We start from the raw sequence: 20,429 nt of genomic DNA on the forward strand, positions 1-20,429 counted from the left end.
GAACTTTCTTACTATTTCTCCCTCTGTTGCTTCTCCAAGCAACCCCCCAAAGGTGATCACGGGAGACATGCAGGCACAGTACAGGAAGAGGAAGGAAGCTAAGCACTGCAAACTCATAGCATCTTTATAGTCGCTCCAGTACCAAGGAGCCTTCCGTTTCACATCCAAGATCAAGCCACCAAACAGCCTGCAAAGAAAATACAGGGAGATCAACAAGAAAAAGGTGGGCAGATACATCATTTGCTTTCCACAGGGCAGTTAAAAAAAGAGGGACAGAGGCATAGTTGAAAGTGGTATGATCGTAGCGTCGGTCATGCTCATCCAATTATCATGTCAGGTTCTGCAAAAATCTTATTTCACCCAAAATATGAGTATGGGGTGAAAGGTGTGTGTGTGTGTGTGTGTGTGTGTGTGTGTGTTCACATAGTGGAGGATGATATCTTTATCATACTACCTTAATCCTCTATAAAATTGTTGTCTATTGGCAGTGACAACAGATGACCAATTCACAAAAAGAGGGCCTGAACTGTGGCTAATTTGGGCATTACTTATAAATGGGCTTCTGCACTTGGTAGAATCATTTGGACTTCTGAATCTCCACTAAAAAAAGTAATGGGATTTACTGCTAGCTCACTTAATACTTATAACCTTCTGACTAGGGCCCTCCATGCTACGAAAGCCATCTGGACCAATGTTTCAAAAGCAGAAGTTGTACTTGTGCATCACCAACTTGTGCGGCAGTGAAGGTCATACTTTAAATTACCTGTTGTGTAAAGAAGTGTGATTTATTTTGTCTGCCTTGAATCTATTGCCAATTTTGTTGGATGACCATAAACACTCTGCAAGCTCTAGTGCTGTGGAAGCAGGAAGGTGGTCTTTAGCAGAAACCATTTGAGGCACCTAGAACATACCTTCCCGTTCGCTGGAGTTCTGGCCCGCCATGATCATCTTCTGTGTCCTCTTGGCTAATGCTTCCATTAGGGGCTCCTGGTGTTCCCTGTAACTTTCTCTTTTCCTAATAAAGTGGGAACATTATGAACAATCCCATTAATTCTTACCCAAGGAAACAAGGAATAGTTCACTGGAGTGAAAGTAACTGGAGCCAATCCAGACAGGAAAACAGCATTTGGGCCTGAATGGAACTAAGAAAGTGAAAATAAGGAAAGAAGAGGAGGAGGAGGAGGAGTTTGGATTTGATATCCCGCTTTATCACTACCCGAAGGAGTCTCAAAGCGGCTAACATCCTCCTTTCCCTTCCTCCCCCACAACAAATACTCTGTGAGGTGAGTGGGGCTGAAAGACTTCAGAGAAGTGTGACTGGCCCAAGGTCACCCAGCAGCTGCATGTGGAAGAGCGGAGACACGAACCCGGTTCCCCAGATTATGAGTCTACCACTCTTAACCACTACACCACACTGGCAGGTTGTCCTCTGTCCTGGCACTGAAGCAATCACCCAACGGGTTCATTATCTTTGTCCATAATTTCTGTAGGAAGGTGGGAATCAAGGTGGTTTGAGATGGAATTTGAAAGAAGGAAATGAGATGGAGTTCTAGGCAAAAGGGGCAGCAAAGGAGAATGATTGAAATCATCTAAAGATATATTTGGGTGATGGAGTCGCATATTTGAGGCAAAACAGCCACATTCTTCAACCACAATATGTGAACACTCCAATTCAACTCAGTGTATTCTGCTCTGACAAGTGCATTAGCAGTCTAGACAGTCAGGGAAGAAGAAGAAAAAGAAGAGGAGGAGGAGGAGGAGGAGGATTATTGAGCCTCTAACAGGCTACATGGCTGGTGAGCTGCATTCAGCTTGGCAGGTCACAGATAGTACAACTCCTTCCAGACAAAAGGGTTGGACAAAGCCAGATGCTCTCAATTATTTCAGTTACAGGTAGGTAGCCATGTTGGTCTGCCGTAGTCGAAACAAAATAAAAAATAAAAAAATTCCTTCCAGTAGCACCTTAGAGACCAACTAAGTTTGTTCTTGGTATGAGCTTTCGTGTGCATGCACACGAAAGCTCATACCAAGAACAAACTTAGTTGGTCTCTAAGGTGCTACTGGAATGATTTATTTATTTATTATTTTGTTTCAATTATTTCAGTTCATGGTGGACAGAAAAAAGCCCCACCCATACTATTTCCCTTTTGTTTCAGCCTGCAGCAAGTCATTTGTTTCCATTGCACAAACTCTCAAAAAGTGATGTTTACAACAAATGTACCAAAAGCCAAATCCTGTACATCATGTGCAATAGCATATGAGAGACAACATAGGCATTTCCCCTATAGTTCAATGGTCCAAAAAGGCTGAACAGACTCTCCTTCAGGGCCCTAATGTGGAAAGCCTTAAAATGTAACATGGTTTTGATTACACTATTAACGCTGTCCACCTAATCAAGGAACCAACCTACAGAGTATCGCTTCCAAAAACACAGCCATTGTGTTCTAGCGTACCAGAGAAGAAAGTCATTTACCTGGGAAGGGAGATTTTTTGGCGGCTCAATTCTAATTGATGGATCCCATTCTCCAGGTGGTAGCACTGTCGCCTGATCTAGAAATTCATCAATCCCAGCTAAAAGGTCGTTACGGTCCCTAGCTTTATAAGCAACATCATGGAAAATCTGTAGACAGGACATCAAGACAAAGCCATCAATCTGTTCCATTGTATACAACAACGACAAAGCCATATGAAATTTGCATGGTGTTTTGCCAGATAAATAATTTGTGATCTCAGCTATCGGTTTGTTTGCCCTGAAAAATAGGTAACAAGTTATTTTTCATTGCATTATCTTGTAAGTGGGAGCAATTACACAGGCTGTTGGGGTATAAAGTCTTTTACCAGGCCATGAAAATATATTCAACCACCTCAAAAAAGGGTGTGATTGAATATAGAATGGGTCGGATGACCATTGTAGTATTATATGCTTTCAATAATCTGTCCCAAACAATGCTCATATAGTTTATTCTAATGTATAATGTTAATGTAACTGCTTCTTTATGGTTTTAAAAATTGAATTTCACAAAATGGGTAGCAGCCTAAGCAAAATGTCTCTTATTTCTAGCAACAGTTTTGCATTCCTGTTTTCTTATCATTGTGACATTCTTCCTGAAGCTCGAATTATGGCAGAAAGGCAAAGCAATGCAAACAAAAGAGGTGAAAATATATTTTGTATTTTACTGTACCTCATCAGTCATGAGGGTAGCCATTGACCTTCCAATCTCATGATACTGTTGTCCTTTCCCTAATGGACCCAGCAAGATAAACATGAACCTAGGGAGAGAGGAAAAACATGGGGCAGACATTTTTTAAGGCTTTGAGAAGTTAACATTCCTTTAAGGCAGGCACCCCCAAACTGGGCCCTCCAGCTGTTTTGGGACTACAATTCCCACCACCCCTGACCATTGGTCCTGATAGCTAGGGATGATGGGAGTTGTAGTCCCAAAACAGCTGGAGGACCGAGTTTGGGGGTGCCTGCTTTAAGCCAAGTATTGACATGTAACATTTCACAAGTATGGGAAGAAAAATTGGGCTCAGATGAAGCCTGTCTTCCACGACCTCCTCACCACCTACATCCATGATGCTGTGATGCAGTTTAATGATCACAGTAAGGAGGAGGAGAAGAAGAAGAAGAAGAAGAAGAAGAAGAAGAAGAAGAAGAAGAAGAAGAAGAAGAATTTGGATTTGATATCCTGTTTTTCACTACCTGAAGGAGTCTCAAAGCGGCTAACATTCTCCTTTCCCTTCCTCCCCCACAACAAACACTCTGTGAGGTGAGTGGGGCTGAGAGACTTCAGAGAAGTGTGACTAGGCCAAGGTCACCCAGCAGCTGCATGTGGAGGAGCGGGGATGCGAACCCGGTTCACCAGATTACGAGTCCACCGCTCTCAGGCCTGGGATCCCAGATATACACTGTCAGAGTCAAGTTCCCTCTCCAACCCATTGGGGCAGCAAGCTGAAATGTCGGGCTCACTTTCCTTCCAGCCCCAGCCAACTGGGGCTAGCTCACGCTTGCAGGCTTCCTTTGGCCCTCATTCATTTTGGGGAAGTTGGGGTGAGAGGTAACACCAACCTCTCTTCCAATTCAGGCAATGCACCTTCTTCCTGTGACAACAATGGTTTCAATGGTGGCAGCATGAAACATATCAAGGGAAGGAACATTCTGGATTTCTGGATTTCCCTACTCACTAACCTAGAGTTTCCTAAATTATAAATTTGGGTCAGTTCCCCAGAGGAAGACCATCTCCACACTTTATGCAGCAAATGTTATATCCTGGAGTAAATTTACATCTTCAATCTCCCAAGTACAAGCACCCAAGACCTCTGTTTTCCAAATATATCATAACGGTTAAGGTAAATGTAAAGGGACCCCTGACCATTAGGTCTAGTCGTGTCCGATTCTGGGGTTGTGGCGCTCATTTCACGTTATTGGCTGAGGGAGCTGGCGTACAGCTTCTGGGTCATGTGGCCAGCATGACAAAGCCGCTTCTGGTGAACCAGAGCAGCACACGGAAACGCCGTTTACCTTCCCGCCGGAGCGGTCCCTATTTATCAACTTGCATTTTGATGTGCTTTCAAACTGCTAGGTGGGCAGGAGCTGGGCGAACCGAGCAATGGGAGCTCACCCTGTCACAGGGATTCGAACTGTCGACCTTCTGTGGTATGAGATTTTGGCCCTCAAATCTCATACCACACTAAACGTAACCGGCTGATACGTTTAGTGTGGTATGAAAATATTCTGTACGTAGCCCAGGTTTATTGTTGTGTATTGGCCCTCAAATCTCAATCTGCCTTTCCCACCTCTGTCATAGACAAATAATAATTAAGCACAATATTCCAAATTCTGCAAAAAAAAAAAATGCAAATGGGCAAATTACAGGCATGCATTCAGGTTCTCATTATCACAAATTGTTGTTGTTGTTGTTGTTGTTGTTGTTGTTAAGCCTACAACACCAAAAAAACAACAGTAACAACAACTCTTACCTGGTAGGAAGAGGAACTTCAGTCATGCCTGGGAGAAGAACGGCTGGTGATAAGCGCACAAAGGCAATAAGAGGTCGAGAAAGAAAATCCATCTCTCCCACTAGAACATTTGAGGCTTCTGATCCAGTGGGAATCTTCTTCATAAAATGAAGCTCTGCCTAATTCCAAAGAACAGGGCATAATTTCTAGGGCTGCGATACAATTTGGCAAGCATTTTCGCCCACCCAGACAAGGCACGCCTCCTTTTCCCCCAAAACAAACCCCTGTGTTGCAATAAGAACCAGTCGCAACAATACAAACACAACACGTAGGCTAATAGTTAGTAGAGAATATCACCACTGAGCCAATCGGAAGGTCGGCGGTTCGAATCTCTGTGAAGGGGTGAGCTCCCGTTGCTTGGTCACAGCTCCTGCCAACCTAGCAGTTTGAAAGCATGTCAAAGTGCAAGTAGATAAATAGGTACCGCTGCGGCGGGAAGGTAAATGGCGTTTCCATGCGCTGCTCTGGTTTTGCCAGAAGCGGCTTAGTCATGCTGGCCACATGACCCGGAAGCTGCCTGCGTACAAACGTCAGCTCCCTCGGCCAGTAAAGTGAGATGAGCGCTGCAACCCCAGAGTCGTTCGCGACTGGACTTAACTGTCAGGGGTCCTTTACCTTTACCTTTTATATAATAGAATAATGATATCATTCAAATTATAGGAATAACTGAAGACATCTCAAAAGTTTCAAAAGTAAAGTCTATCAATACATCTTCCATTGAAACTTTTGAAAGACTATTGATAGGCTTTACTTTTGAAACTTTTGAGATGTCTTCCGCAGAAACTTTGAAGACTATTGTGAAACTGTGCTTTGTTGTTGTTCAGTCGTTCAGTCGTGTCCGACTCTTCATGGTCCCATGGACCAGAGCACGCCAGGCACCCCTATCTTTCACTGCCTCCCGCAGTTTGGCCAAACTCATGCCAGTCGCTTCGAGAACACTGTCCAACCATCTCATCCTCTGTCGTCCCCTTCTCCTTGTGCTCTCCATCTTTCCCAACATCAGGGTCTTTTCCAGGGAGTCTTCTCTTCTCATGAGGTGGCCAAAGTATTGGAGCCTCAGCTTCAGGATCTGTCCTTCCAGTGAGCACTCAGGGCTGATTTCTTTAAGGATGGATAAGTTTGATCTTTTTGCAGTCCATGGGACTCTCAAGAGTCTCCTCCAGCACCAGAATTCAAACTGTCCTTAGGCATCTGTTTTGAACACACGGCTTGACGGTCCTCGCTACCACTCTGTTATATATGAACTTTGATTGGCTTATTCCTATAAGTTGAATGATATCATTATTCTATTATATATTCTCTACTAACTATTAGCCTATGTGTTGTGTTTGTATTGTTGTTATTACTCCTCCTTTTCATACATAATTTTGGGGATACTCCCTCTTCACTGACTTTGACTTTATTCTTTTTTGCAGGGTAACAAGGGATCAGATACGCCATCAAGACTTTACATCAAATGTATTCATTAACAAACAAACAAACAACTGCTCCTCCATAATAAATATTCCTGCTACAGGAAACCAGAGATCTGCCTGCCTTTACCTAACTGACCATTCCACACTGGCCAATTGATCAAGAACAGCTAGATCTGTCTGGACACACTCAGAACAGCAGACTGAGAGGGTAGAGCTATTTCTTGCAAGGAAAACCTGAATCCACTTGTCATAATAAAACAGGGGCAGGAAGGACAATTGCAGGGAAGAACTGGCAAGCAGCGAGGAGTCTTCAACCCTTCTCTCACCTATTGTCTCTCCTGTGAAAATGCCCACGCTGTAAGTGTATGGCTGCACGTTCACCATACATTTAAAACACTATGGACCAGGACTATGTGTCAATAATCTAGCAAGAGACGGTCTATAATGGCCATCTGCTCCTGGACAGCAATTTGCTTTTACAGTTCTACTCTACACACCTCTACAGCAGGCATGGCCAAACTTGGCCCTCCAGATGTTTTGGCACTACAATTCCCATCATCCCTAGCTAACAGGACCAGTGGTCAGGGATGATGGGAATTGTAGTCTCAAAACATCTGGAGGGCCAAGTTTGGCCATGCCTTCTCTACAGTAATATATGGCATTGCTTTATTATATATCATACAATATAAAAGTTCTACTATGGTAAATAAAAAAATAAAAAAATCTGCTGTGTACCCTTTGAAACTGTTTTGCCACTCCCTTGGGGTACACGCTATCACACTGCTCTCTTAAAAAAAGAAAAAAAAGATTCTTCTGCAATCCACACAACACAATTTTATTGTTTCAATTTTGAACTGAATCTTATTGGGGGATTTATAGATCTTATTAGCAACATAGGTAAACTGAGAGACAAAAGACAGTGTTTAAGTTGAATAGACAAGCAAAGAAGATTGCACCTTAGTTAAATCTGTTGGGGTAATATCATGGATTATTCCATTCTTAGCATCCAAGCCTGGAGGAGGTGGGGCACCTGGTGAGCTCACTCCTAGGAAGAAAACAAGAGAAATAATTCTAGATGGAATTGCATGTTAATGGTTAGTTTCAGAATATCACTGTCTATAGACACATTTTCACTAAGTGCACATTTATATGCATGAAATCTCTCTCTTTCTCTCTTTCTCTCTCTCTCTCTCTCACACACATACGTACACACCACCTTTCTCAGCACAAATTACATGAAGCATTTGTTTCCATCCAAATATCCAATTTTATGCGGATGGTGCTTAAGAATATTGATACTGTAATTACAATTACTGTATTCTAAACCACCACCTCGATGCAATTTACCCATAAAGTACATAAAAAAATAGTTAAAACACAAGAACAGGAAACACATTTTAAAACAAGACCAAAACTATAGCAAGTGGACACTTGTGGGAAAGACCCATTTATCCACTTGGGGTGGCATGTAGGAACAAAAATGTTTTCACCTATTTCCACGAAGCACGGATATTGAAGAAGAAGAAGAAGAAGAGTTTGGCTTTGATATCCCGCTTTATCACTACCCGAAGGAGTCTCAAAGCGGCTAACATTCTCCTTCCCCTTCCTCCCCCACAACAAACACTCTGTGAGGTGAGTGGGGCTGAGAGACTTCAGAGAAGTGTGACTAGCCCAAGGTCACCCAGCAGCTGCGTGTGGAGGAGCGGAGACGCGAACCCGGTTCCCCAGATTACGAGTCTACCACTCTTAACCACTACACCACACTGGCTTGTCATATCTCGACAGGAATGCTATTCTCCAGAACAGGGACAGCCACACCAGAGTGGGCTTCTGAGTTCTCTGGAATTTGCAGGAGACGCTCTCCCGCAGACCACAGATATTGCCTGGGTGTATAAGGCAAGTTAGTGCCAACACCAGTTTGGACAACAATCCCACCAACCCAACGTACAGAAGGAAACAAGTGCGCATAGCTCCTTCCTTGCCACTTTGTATGTTGTCCCCTTCTCTGCCTGAACACTTGGAACAGATCATCTGATTTAATCCCGCTCTCGTACAAATCAGAAGGCTGGTTTTCATTTACGCAATTTGCACACAATATGCAGGATTAGATCAGGTGATCAGTCTCTGCATTTTCATGAAACAGCAGCAGAGGCAGCGCGGTAGGTGGCAGGAGGAGAGTGGTATGCACTCACCTCTGCTCCATGTGCTAGGATAGTTGGGGACAGGGGGCGGTGAGCATTGCCCAAAAGAGTCAATGACCTCCCTACTGCCCTTTAATATTAGAACCCAGGTAGTGCTGGAGGGTAGGGGTGTGGGTGGCGCTGTGGTGTAAACCACTGAGCCTAGGGCTTGCCGATCGGAAGGTCGTCGGTTCGAATCCCCGCGATGGGGTGAGCTCCCGTTGCTCGGTCCCTCCTCCTGCCAACCTAGCAGTTCAACAGCACGTCAAAGCGCAAGTAGATAAATAGGTACCGCTCCGGCGGGAAGGTAAACTGCATTTCTGTGTGCTGCTCTGGTTCACCAGAAGCGGCTTAGTCATGACCCGGAAAAACTGTCTGCGGACAAACGCCGGCTCCCTCGGCCAATAAAGCGAGATGAGCGCCGCAACCCTAGAATCGTTTGCGACTGGACCTAACGATCAGGGGTCCCTTTACCTTTAAGGGTCCCAGAGTATCACCTGAAGGCAAACAAGCGCACCAACTTGCTAAAGCTAAGCAGGTCTGTGTCGGGATGCCAGACCTCCTGGGAACCATGTGTATGTTGCCCTGGACTCCATAACAGAACAAAGGTGGCACTGAGAAGACGGGTTGGATGCTAGGGAGGCATGATAGGAGATGCACAGGTTACTGTGCCAATTCAACCAGACTATACAGACCTCCAGGGACTCTCACCTGCTTTATCTGGTTCAGTTTTTTTCTGGGAGACATCAGCATAAGAGCGGACAACTGGGAGGACCTTCTTCTTTCCATTCTGATGGTGATGACCCCTCAAAAGGGCTTCCCAGACTTTTTTACGGGTGTTCTTATCAAGCTCCTCAGAAGGTTCATATTTATCCAGAACCATGTCTGAAAGGGAGAACCTCCAAGTCATTCGAATTTTTAGCACCATTCATTTATTGCAATTCATTCAAATTTATTGCAAGTCATTCGAATTTTTAGCACCATTCATTTATTGCAATTCATAAAATTTATAAACCACTTGCTTGTTATATATATATATATATATATATATATATATATATATATATATATAACCTTATATATATATAACCTTAAATAAGTTTAACAAAGACAATAAACAATAAAATTCACAGTGAAAACAGTTATAAACATCAATTGAAAACATTTTTTTTAATGGCAGCCAAATAAATACAATGCGCAATGAAGGTGCCTGCGTATTGTCAATAGGCAGGGAGTTTCAAAGTGTAGATGCTGCCACACTTAAAGACTGGTTTCTTACAAAAGCCAGTTCCGCAGATTAAAGTGGCTGAGCGGTCATATATGAGTTAAGGCAATCTTGTGTGTAAACTGGTTCCAAGTGGTTAAGGACTTTATTTAGTAATAATAACACCTTAAATTTGGTCCAATGGCAAATTGGCAACCAATGCAGACCTCTCAGCACAGGTCAGACAAGGTCTCACTCCTGGTCACCAATTGTGCCACAGCATTTTGCACTAACTGCAGCTTCCAGATCAAGTAGAAGAAGAAGAAGAAGAGTTTGGATTTGATATCCCGCTTTATCACTACCCGAAGGAGTCTCAAAGTGGCTAACAGTCTCCTTTCCCTTCCTCCCCCACAACAAACACTCTGTGAGGTGAGTGGGGCTGAGAGATTTCAAAGAAGTGTGAGTAGCCCAAGGTCACCTAGCAGCTGCATGTGGAGGAGCGGAGACGTGAACCCGGTTCCCCAGATTACGAGTCTACCACTCTTAACCACTACACCACACTGGCTCTCAAGTGCAAGGGAAGCCCCACATACAGCGCATTTGTCAGGGAATGGTCTGGATCTGAAGATTGGTGAATGCAGTCGGATCAGCTCCTGTCTAAATAATGCATCTGCAACCCCATTCAAGATAATGCAGTTCACTTCCGCAATCTGAGTCAGTTTTATTTCTCTGTGCATCTAATCAAATTATAAGCAATCTGCAGCGCAATGCCTCACTGAAATATCTTGCGCAATTGACTGTTATTGGTAACCCTTGTGGGAAGGAAATGTGCTAAGAATCATCAGATAACAGAGGGCTTGAATGGAATCTTGTCAATCTAGAGCCCATTTCTACAAAGCTACTTTCCTGGAAGGGAAAAAAATAAAGAAAGCTCCATTAACTCTTCCACTAACTCTTCCATTAACACATTGCTTTGGTTGTCAGGCAAAAAAGCAACTGCCTCTGAAAACGAATGCTATAAAAATGTCTCAAGCAACTTTCTGTTTTCCAGGCAGCCATGCAAGCTTGAAGTTCACAGAGTTCCAAAAGATGCAGATTCTAACAGCTCGGGGCAGTTTCTCCATCACTCACAAGTGTATGTACTTTCCTGCAGAGGATGACCAGAGTTTGTTACAGCAAACAAATATAGCATTTCCCATAGCAAACCGGGGCTTTGGCAATAATCAACTCCTTAATGGGCAAGTCTCACAAGGCTGCCAATGGTGTGAGGTCAGGTTTGATGGTATTTTAAATAAATAAATAAATAAATAAAAGTCATTGTCATGAAAGCTAGTAAGGGAAAGGGAAGTAACAGATAGTAGAAATGGACAAGTATGGACAGAAGAAAGGAAGAAAGGAGTATTACTAAAGGTTAGTAGAACTGATTTATACGAATATGGAATTGGATGTTGTATTATTTACAACTGAATGATTGGGAATATAGGAAGGCATTAATTGAATGCATTTTGTGGTTTTTTAGGAAGAATTCAACATGTAATCTTTTAACATTGTTATTCTTTGGTTATCGTTTGTTTTTTATTCAATGCTCTTTTTTTCTTTTGTATAGATGTAATAAAGTAAATAAAAAAAGAAAGCTAGCAAAACATTTCCATCTTTTTTTAAAAAAAAAAAATCGTTTTTAGCACAGTTTAGTAGAAATTTATAGCATGCAACACACACACATTCTTGCTGGAAAGTGCACTCCACTTGTAACATCCATAACAAAATCATGAAGAGCCATAACAATTTTCTCAGACTCAGAGGAAATCTTGAGGTTGCAAGCCAACCTGGCCAAGTCTAACCAGGGCCATGTAAAGTATGTGAATTTAATGTGTCTAAAATGATATGTGGATGTTTGCATTTGCAGGATATCTGTTTTACAGAGAACTGTAACAAGCGCAAAAAGTCAAAACAAAATAAAAATTCCTTCCAGTAGCACCTTAGAGACCAACTAAGTTTGTTCTTGGTATGAGCTTTCGTGTGCATGCACACTTCTTCAGATACACTAAGAGGGTGGGGTCTTTGTTTCAACGTTATGTTAATTGATTACTTATCCCTGGGAGTCTGGATCTCTCTTGGAAGCTACAAGCATATTGAATAAGTAGCTTGCTTTTCTGATTACAGAGAGAGAATACCGTATTTTTCCATCTATAAGACGCCCCCATGTATAAGACCCCCCATTTTTCGGGGCTCAATTTTAAGAAAATGAGGGGAGATGGCCCAAAGTTGTTGAGCTTCTCCCCCCATGCAGCTGCGGACAGGAAACACTCCCTAGATCATTTGCCGTGTGCAGCTTCAGGGGAAGTTGTGCTGCTGCCAACCGGCTGGCAGGCAGGCTCGCCGCTTCTCTCCTCCCCCCCCCCCCATGCCACTATCCGTGTATTGGATGACCCCGTGATTTTTTCTTCAAAAAACCTTATCTAACACAAGGAAAAATACGGTAGTTATTGGACTATACTAACAAGTAAGAACTGAAAGAAAAGTGGACTGCATTGCTAGTTGTTTAAGAGCAATGTGTTGATTGATATTTGAAATGATTATTTGTAACAAGTTTAAAGACTGTTTGCAGTAAAACTTTGCAACTCCTTGTGGCGGAGAGTTTATTGATTCATACTCTGCACAAGGTCCAGATCAGGAAATTACACTCACATAACTCTTAACTTAGGGACCCAGGTGGCGCTGTGGGTTAAACCACAGAGTCTAGGGCTTGCTGATCAGAAGGTCGGCGGTTCGAATCACTGCCACAGGGTCAGCTCCCGTTGCTCGGTCCCAGCTCCTGCCCACCTAGCAGTTCGAAAGCACGTCAAAGTGCAAGTAGATAAATAGGGACCGATCCAGCAGGAAGGTAACCGGCGTTTCCGTGCGCTGCTCTGGTTCGCCAGAAGCGGCTTTGTCATGCTGGTCACATGACCCGGAAGCTGTCTGTGGACAAACACCGGCTCCCTCGGCCTATAGAGCGAGATGAGCGGCGCAACCCCAGAGTCGGACACGACTGGACCTGATGGTCAGGGGTCCCTTTACCTTTACCTTTTAACTCTTAACTGGCCACACATATGAACTAGGGCTAAGTAAAAAAAAATCCCCCTCCCTTGAATTTACCATTCCTGTTTGGGGCTGTTTTGGCAAATTTTGGGGTGGGGAGCCTAATAGTTGCAATAGTTTCAGGCGAGTGGGACACTTACCACTTCTTTCTCTCTGTACCTCCCTCCCTCCCTCCCTCCCTCTCTAATTAAGCAATGTTGCAAAAAAAAAAAAATGCTACATGTGATGACAGCTGCAGCCAGAGCAGAGCTCCAACCACAACCCACATCAGTCCACGGAAACATGGTTGTAGCCTGATCTCTGCTCTGACTGCCACACCATTGGTGCACCTTGCTTCTTTTTTTTTTTACACAGTTGAAAAAAAGGAAAGAGAAAGTCTCTAGTTGATATGGCAATAACCCCCCTCCCCCAGAAATCATTCATACAATTTCATCACCCCACCCCAAAAATTATGCCCCCATTTCTGGAAGCCAAAATTGGGTGGTTTTAGCCCTTCTCTAATATGAATATGGACCCGGGTGGCACTGTGGTCTAAACCACTGAGCCTAGGGCTTGTCGATCAGAAGGTCGGCGGTTCGAATCCCCGCGGCGGTGTGAGCTCCCGTTGCTCGGTCCCAACTCCTGCCAACCTAGCAGTTCGAAAGCACGTCAAAGTGCAAACAGATTAATAGGTAGCACTCCAGCGGGAAGGTAAACAGCATTTCTGTGCGCTGCTCTGGTTTCGCCAGAAGTGGCTTAGTCATGCTGGCCACATGACCCGGAAGCTGTCTGCAGACAAACGCCGGCTCCCTCAGCCTATAGATGAACGCCGCAACCCCAGAATCATCCGCGACTGGACGGTCAGGGGTCCCTTTACCTTTAATATGAATATATGAAGCTACCTTTTACCCTTGGCCCATATACAGTTCAGTACCGCCTGCTTCACTGGAGGCAGCCCTCCAGGGTCTCTGGCAAAAATCCTTCTAATCTCCATCCCACTACTAAGAAAAGGTGCTGGGCAGTGAAATTGGGGTCTGCTGTATGCAAAGCAGGAGGATGCCATTTGGATTTTCTGCCTCAGGCTCCAATCCACCTTAAGCCGACTCTGTTCCTTTCCTTTTTAATCATCATTAACTGGCACCTGCTGAAGAATGGATGCTTTTGAATTGTGCTTTTGAATTGATGCTTTTGAATTGATGCTTTTGAATTATGGTGCTGGAGGGGACTCTTGAGAGTCCCATGGACTGCAAAAAGATCAAACTTATCAATCCTTAAAGAAATCAGCCCTGAGTGCTCACTGGAAGGACAGATCCTGAAGTTGAGGATCCAGTATTTTGGCCACCTCATGAGAAGAGAAGACTCCCTGGAAAAGACCCTGATGTTGGGAAAGATGGAGGGCACAAGGAGAAGGGGACGACAGAGGATGAGATGGTTGGACAGTGTTCTCGAAGCGACTGGCATGAGTTTGGCCAAACTGCGGGAGGCAGTGGAGGATAGGGGTGCCTGGCGTGCTCTGGTCCATGGGGTCACGAAGAGTCGGACATGACTGAACGACTGAACAACAACAACTGGCACCTGCAATTTCTTCGATGGTGTTTGCATTCATATCCAGAAGGACAATCCCATTGATGATGCAGCTCCTCAGCTCAAAGATACTGTGCAATGAGAGGGTTGCAACGTAGGGTTTACTCCAGCGCTCTCCTCCATCTTCCACATCTTCTTCGAACTTCACCCATCTACAAGTAATGGACATCAACACAATCCAAGTCAATAGGAACAGTTTAAAAATAAATCCCAAAAAACCTTGAGCCTGGTGCTGAGTACCAATGTGTAAACTTATTTTATTACATTTATATCCTGTCCCAGGACCCAAGAAGGATGCAGTCTCTTACCCAATCACTAGACCTGCTAAGCTTCAGAAAGGTGGTGGCCTCATATGCCTTTTTTAAGTATTTCTACACCACTTTCCACTAGTTACCCATAATCCTTTAATTTGTGATGCCAAGGATTGAACATGGGAGCTTCTGCAAGCACTGCTTGTAGTCTACCTATAAATTATTGCCCCTTCCCAAAGCCAAGTATTCTCAAAATATGAGAAGTATCTTTCAAGGAAAGATATGTGCCGGGTAGGACCTTAAGGTCCTCAAATAATAACTTTTTGGAGGTCCCGAGCCATAAGAATGTTAGGTTGGCCTCAACTAGGGCCAGGACTTTCTCAGTGCTGGCCCCGATTTGGTGGAACAGTCTGGCACAAGAGACCAGGGCCCTGCGGGATTTGGCATCTTTCCGCAGGGCCTGTAAGACGGAGCTGTTCCACCTAGCCTTTGGGTTGGTTTCAGTTTAACCCTGATGTTTCGTTCTTTTGGTGTGATTGGTGGGCTATTTAAAATGAGGCTGCAGTCTAAATGGAATTTTAAATTGTATTTTAATCTGTATTTTAATGAATTGTTTTTATGTTTTGTTGTGATTTTATTGGTGTTAGGCGCCCCGAGCCTGGTTTTGGCAGGGAAGGGCGGGGTATAAATTATTATTATTATTATTATTATTATTATTATTATTATTATTATTACAATCAGCTACTATGGGAAGCTCTCAGTAGAATGAGGCAAAGGTTTTCTTGTTTTCAGGGAGCACTGGGAGTCTTACATTTTGCCACTTCAGGGGGCTCAAAATAGCAGTCCCCTGCTTTGTAGAAACCAAGGCTTATGAAGCTGTGATCTACCCAGATTACTAGAATGAATTCTCCCAGTGTTCACAAACAAACTGGTGCAGAAGGAGTTACCAGTCACTTGCTTTGTTTATTTTGAAAATCAAAACCTACAGAAGCATCTGGAGCGACCAAGGCTGAGTGTAGAAAGCACTGGCGGGTAGCAACAACATGTCCTCTGCCAGCAGATGTCACCACCGGGCAAAGCAACTGTGAATGTGCTTTGGTTTGTGTGAGCTTGGCAGGTACATTAGCGCATGTATTTTGAATAGGTTTGGAAGTCCATTTAAGGCACTTACGAACTAGAGACGCTGCGCAAAGTTGGCATTTGGCAGCAGCTTAGCAGCTCTGTGCTCAGCAGAAACAGAACAGTCCAGAGACTGGATTTCCTGGAATCCAGAAGGTCCTGCTGCAAAGCCTGGAAGCCTTCTCCATTGTTGTTGGCTCAGCAGCCAATGATCAAAAGCCTCCTCAATTGGCTTGATGTGGTGGCACTACTATCTCATGCTGACTCAGGAAGCTTGTGTGCATGTTCAGAGCGGCCCATATGTAACATTAGTGAAACCTCTGGAGTCAGCAGTACCCACCAGATACCATTAGAACTGGGGCATCTGGAACTGATTCTGGAACAGGAGCAGAAAGTATGGGTAGAATGCCAGATGCAAAATCCTGGCCTGCCAGACTGTCCTGAGTGAAACTGGGTGCCTCTATCCATTCTTCATTCAAGACTTTCAGTAATCCCGCACAGATAGGTTACTGTACTGAAAATTCCCTTGCACCTCTCTGGCAACCCACGTTGAAGGGGACAATTCCCTGTTGCTAATTCCCTGTTGTGAAATGCCTTTTAATGCTTTTAAATATATTCACATATATTCACAGCACTGTGCATTCATATATTTCTCATATATCATTGCTCCTATAAGCCTCTGTAAAGACATGAGAGGGGTCCCTTTCTTGGCGGTCTGCCAGAATCGGCCGACTCTGCCAAGGTTAAAAGATAAGCTGTCTGGGCCAAACAAAAGCAGCCTTAAAGAAGTCATGTAAGAGACCTTGGAACCGGAATGTGTCTATTAATATATTAAGCCTTATGAGTTAGCCTTATTAATCGTATTATAAGCATCAAGCTTGTTAGAGCATTTTATGTACCTTTGCTACTATTGCTTTATTGATTTATACCTTTGTATTCTAAAGCCTAATGCAATAAGTTTATTGCTAGTTAATTGAAGTTATACTTTCTTTGTTGATTGGCAATCACAGGTGTTATGAATAGACTCAATCTTCAATAGACAATAGGGATCTGTGTGCTCACTAGCTAGGTTCTATGTTGCCACCTTGGAGGAAGCTTGCCAGGTACATTCCCAGGCGGGAGGGCGAGCTAGGGGAGGCTTGGGAGGCAGAACTCCTAGAAACACGTGAACACTGAGCCAAGTTTTGAATTCCTACAGTCATGTATAAATTAAGCGCACACCAGTCTCTCGGCGTGCAGTCTGGCGAATTATTCCCCTGCACCTTTTGCTTTTGCTTTGCATATGCAATTCAAAATAAACCTGTTGTATCCTGCATGGTGTTTGCCTCTTTGTGTTCATGCTCCTGCACTCAAGAGCCCAGAAAGGTCTTACAACGTGACGGAAGGTCATCTGTTCAACATCAGCATTTACCTTTCTGGTCCCATAAGCAGGGGAAAGGGTGACTTGTTTCTTCTGGCTTAATCCTTTGGAGCTAAACTGACCACACGGGAAGCTGCCGTACAGCTGCTGTCCTTCATATTTACCTTGCTGTTTCCTTCCACTCTGAATCTTCATCCTCTTTCACGCAGATTTCATCCATCTCTGTGAACAAGTCATGAGGGACATGTTCCTCGTCCTCCTCCATGCCAATGATAAACTGAACTCTCCGAGATGGGGAATCTAAGAAAACGGAGCAATAAATAAATAACAAACAGGGAGACAACTTTGAGAGCATGATTAATTGCTTTCCCCCACCCTCCTTTGAATATCCTGCAAAAAAAAAAAGGATAAGAGGGAGAAGCCTTGCAAAGTTTCTAGACATGGGACTTGTAGCTTACAGGAGCAGCACCTCAGCATAAGAACACAACATGCAAAAGGATAATATGCAGTACAACAGATAATGAAGATTTACTCTACAGCTCTATGATTCTATTAAAGGATCTAATGGTAGCCATGTTAGGAAAGCTTCTGTCTCTGACATAATGGAAATCTATATGGGACACTGGCCCACACAGTTGCTTGCCCTACTGCCATGTTGACATCACCTAGTAAACCAGCATTGCACACTCACCATAAGACTCAGGCTCTTCTTGAATTTGTCGCACCCGATCTCTCTTCCTGTGCTTCTGGCCATGTCTGTGATGTCTGTGGCTCTGTCTCACTAAAGGCATCCGCACCCCAACATACAGAGTCCTGTGCCCTGGAATCAAAGCAGCAGAAGTTCAAGTTTCGTATTGGGTGTAATTGACACAAATCATATCCTGTGCAAACTTCTCCCCTTCTCATTCCAACCCCAGCCATTCTTTAGAACCAGATCAGCCTTAACAGTAACAGCATTTTCAATGGTTCTGGGGCAACTTTCCTGGAAAAACTAGGAATCAAAGCCTTTCCACATTTCTATCCTATCGACATATAAAATAGGGGTGGGGGCATGGAGTCCACTCTCTTCCCCCACATGCAATTGCATCAGCCTTGTTTCGCTGCTTATGGCTCACTTCTGTTAATCATGGGCAGGAACAGAGAGAAGCAGGTAGAGCAATGGACTGCAGGGAAGTAAGGCTGAGAAAGGGGTGTGTGGAAGATTCATTGCCCATTTCCTTTGAAGATATTCCAAAAAAAAATGGCCTCCAGTCTTCTACAAAAAGTTCGTGAACCTTTGAATTGCAGGCCCTGGACAAGACAGCATCCACCCAAGTCGGCCATTCCTTGACAGTTGGGAAGAGGGCTTCCTCTTCCAGTCCAATTTTGCTTGAGCAACAAGGTCCTCCTGAGCCATGGTGTGTTCCTGTATTCATGGTTATTTTTTGGTCCAGACTTCTAGCTTGCTCCTTGACCCCTGGTTTTTCCACTGAATTCTACCTTGATTTCTACCTTGCTTCTTGGCCGCCCTGTGGCTCTGAGTTATTCATTGGCCCTGCTTGCTGGCTGGTCCCACAGCCACTAATAATCCCCAGACTGTTGATCATGGCCCATTCCGGATGGACATACACTACAATGATTAGCCCAATGGTTTAGTTCAGAAGCATGGCCTGCAGGGATACATGGTGAATACATATAGTCTAGGCTGCTTTGAACATTGTGGTTCATGAATGGCCCAGATGTCTATATGGAGCCAGTGAAGACCCTCGAATGTCAGTTTAATGTGTTTAATGTTTTTCTGGATGCCGAGACCATGTGTTGCATTACTTCTGAGTAGTCTCTTCAAACCCCATGTAGACATAATTGCAGTAAGTCTAGCCTTCAAGCTACAAAAGTAAGAATGAATACTGCCAGTTCTGGATCTGAAAAAGAAGCAGCTGCAGCTTTCTAACCAATGTAAGCTATGAATGGGGGGTTGGGGGGGGGGACTTTTCAATTTAGCCATTTGGAAACATGCTAAAGGTAAAGGGACTCTGTTATGTACTGAGTTGAATAGGATCCAAACTGCAGCAGTCTGATTGGTCCTAGAACAATAGGATTGAGATTGCAGCAGTCTGACTGGTCCCAGAACAATAGGATTGAGATTGCAGCAGTCTGATTGGTCCCAGAACAATAGGATTGAGATTGCAGCAGTCTGATTGGTCCGCAGGAGCCACCCAATCCAGCTCTAGGTGGAAGGAATCCGCACTCAGATTGGCATACAGGAGTATCCCGGAATTAGCCAATCACGTGGGGCCCATTGTGTAAATAGGGTATATAAAGCAAATGTTTTGGGGAAACTGCATTCCTCACTACTATGAGCTGAATAAAGAGCATGAAATTCACACTCGACTCCCGAGTATATTTCAGACTCCTGACCATTAGGTCCAGTCACGGATGACTCTGGGGTTGCGGAGCTCATCTCGCTCTATAGGTCGAGGCTGCCGGCGTTTGTCCGCAGACAGCTTCCGGGTCACGTGGCCAGCATGACAAAGCCGCTTCTGGCGAACCAGAGCAGCGCACAGAAACGCCGTTTACCTTCCCACTGGAGCAGTACCTATTTATCTACTTGCAGACGTGCTTTCGAACTGCTAGGTTGGCAGGAGCAGGGACCGAGCAACAGGAGCTCACCCCGTCGCAGGGATTCGAACCGCCGACCTTCTGATCGGCAAGCCCAAGAGGCTCAGTGGGGTTTAGACCACAGCGCCACCCGTGTCCCTGCTACCAATACTTTAATATTGTCTGTGAACTGTTGTTTGAGAAGGGTCATAGCTCGTGGGCAGGGCATTGGCTTTGCATGCAGAACATTCAACATTTGATCCCTGAGGTTTTTATGAGTTTTTCACCCCATCACTTAACTTTTTCTTTTTTACGATTCAAGGATGGAGTTCTACTTGGAAGATCAGGCTGTGGATACACAGCAATGCAGAAAACGTACTCAGCTCTCGTTTACAGCACCCCTGTCCTTGTTGTTACTGCACGCTTTCCAAGAAAACAGGTATACCTTCTGTTCAAGTTTTGAGTCTGAGTCCCAAGAAACCATGGCCTTCATTTATATAAAACTGAGAAGTTGAAAAGATTCATGACATTTTGCTGCTGTGCAATTTATTACTAATTCAAGCACACTGTGTCAGGCCGAATACAAAGAGAGAATAAAAGAAACAAGGAAGAAAAAGAACAGCGGAAGGAGCAGCAGTGGAGATTTCCCCCTCCCCCACC

The 20,429-nt window shown here is 44.2% G+C and overlaps 1 protein-coding gene across 1 annotated transcript in view; it reads right to left on the reverse strand.

Annotated features, from left to right (window-relative positions):
• The window catches only part of SLC4A8 (solute carrier family 4 member 8), a 96,894-nt gene that overhangs the window by 41,259 nt on the left and 35,206 nt on the right, over positions 1 to 20,429 (reverse strand). The window contains exons 3-12 of the mRNA XM_033142645.1: positions 17,884 to 18,012; positions 17,357 to 17,492; positions 14,454 to 14,614; positions 9,326 to 9,499; positions 7,391 to 7,479; positions 4,981 to 5,138; positions 3,183 to 3,270; positions 2,474 to 2,620; positions 912 to 1,015; positions 13 to 187 (exon numbers count right to left, since the gene is read on the reverse strand). Coding sequence (XP_032998536.1) covers positions 13 to 187; positions 912 to 1,015; positions 2,474 to 2,620; positions 3,183 to 3,270; positions 4,981 to 5,138; positions 7,391 to 7,479; positions 9,326 to 9,499; positions 14,454 to 14,614; positions 17,357 to 17,492; positions 17,884 to 18,012 — 1,361 coding nt within the window. The remainder of the gene's footprint in view (positions 1 to 12; positions 188 to 911; positions 1,016 to 2,473; positions 2,621 to 3,182; positions 3,271 to 4,980; positions 5,139 to 7,390; positions 7,480 to 9,325; positions 9,500 to 14,453; positions 14,615 to 17,356; positions 17,493 to 17,883; positions 18,013 to 20,429) is intronic.

The sequence above is a fragment of the Lacerta agilis genome, chromosome 2 (assembly GCF_009819535.1).
Source record: "Lacerta agilis isolate rLacAgi1 chromosome 2, rLacAgi1.pri, whole genome shotgun sequence".
NCBI classification, from domain to species: Eukaryota; Metazoa; Chordata; class Lepidosauria; order Squamata; family Lacertidae; genus Lacerta; species Lacerta agilis.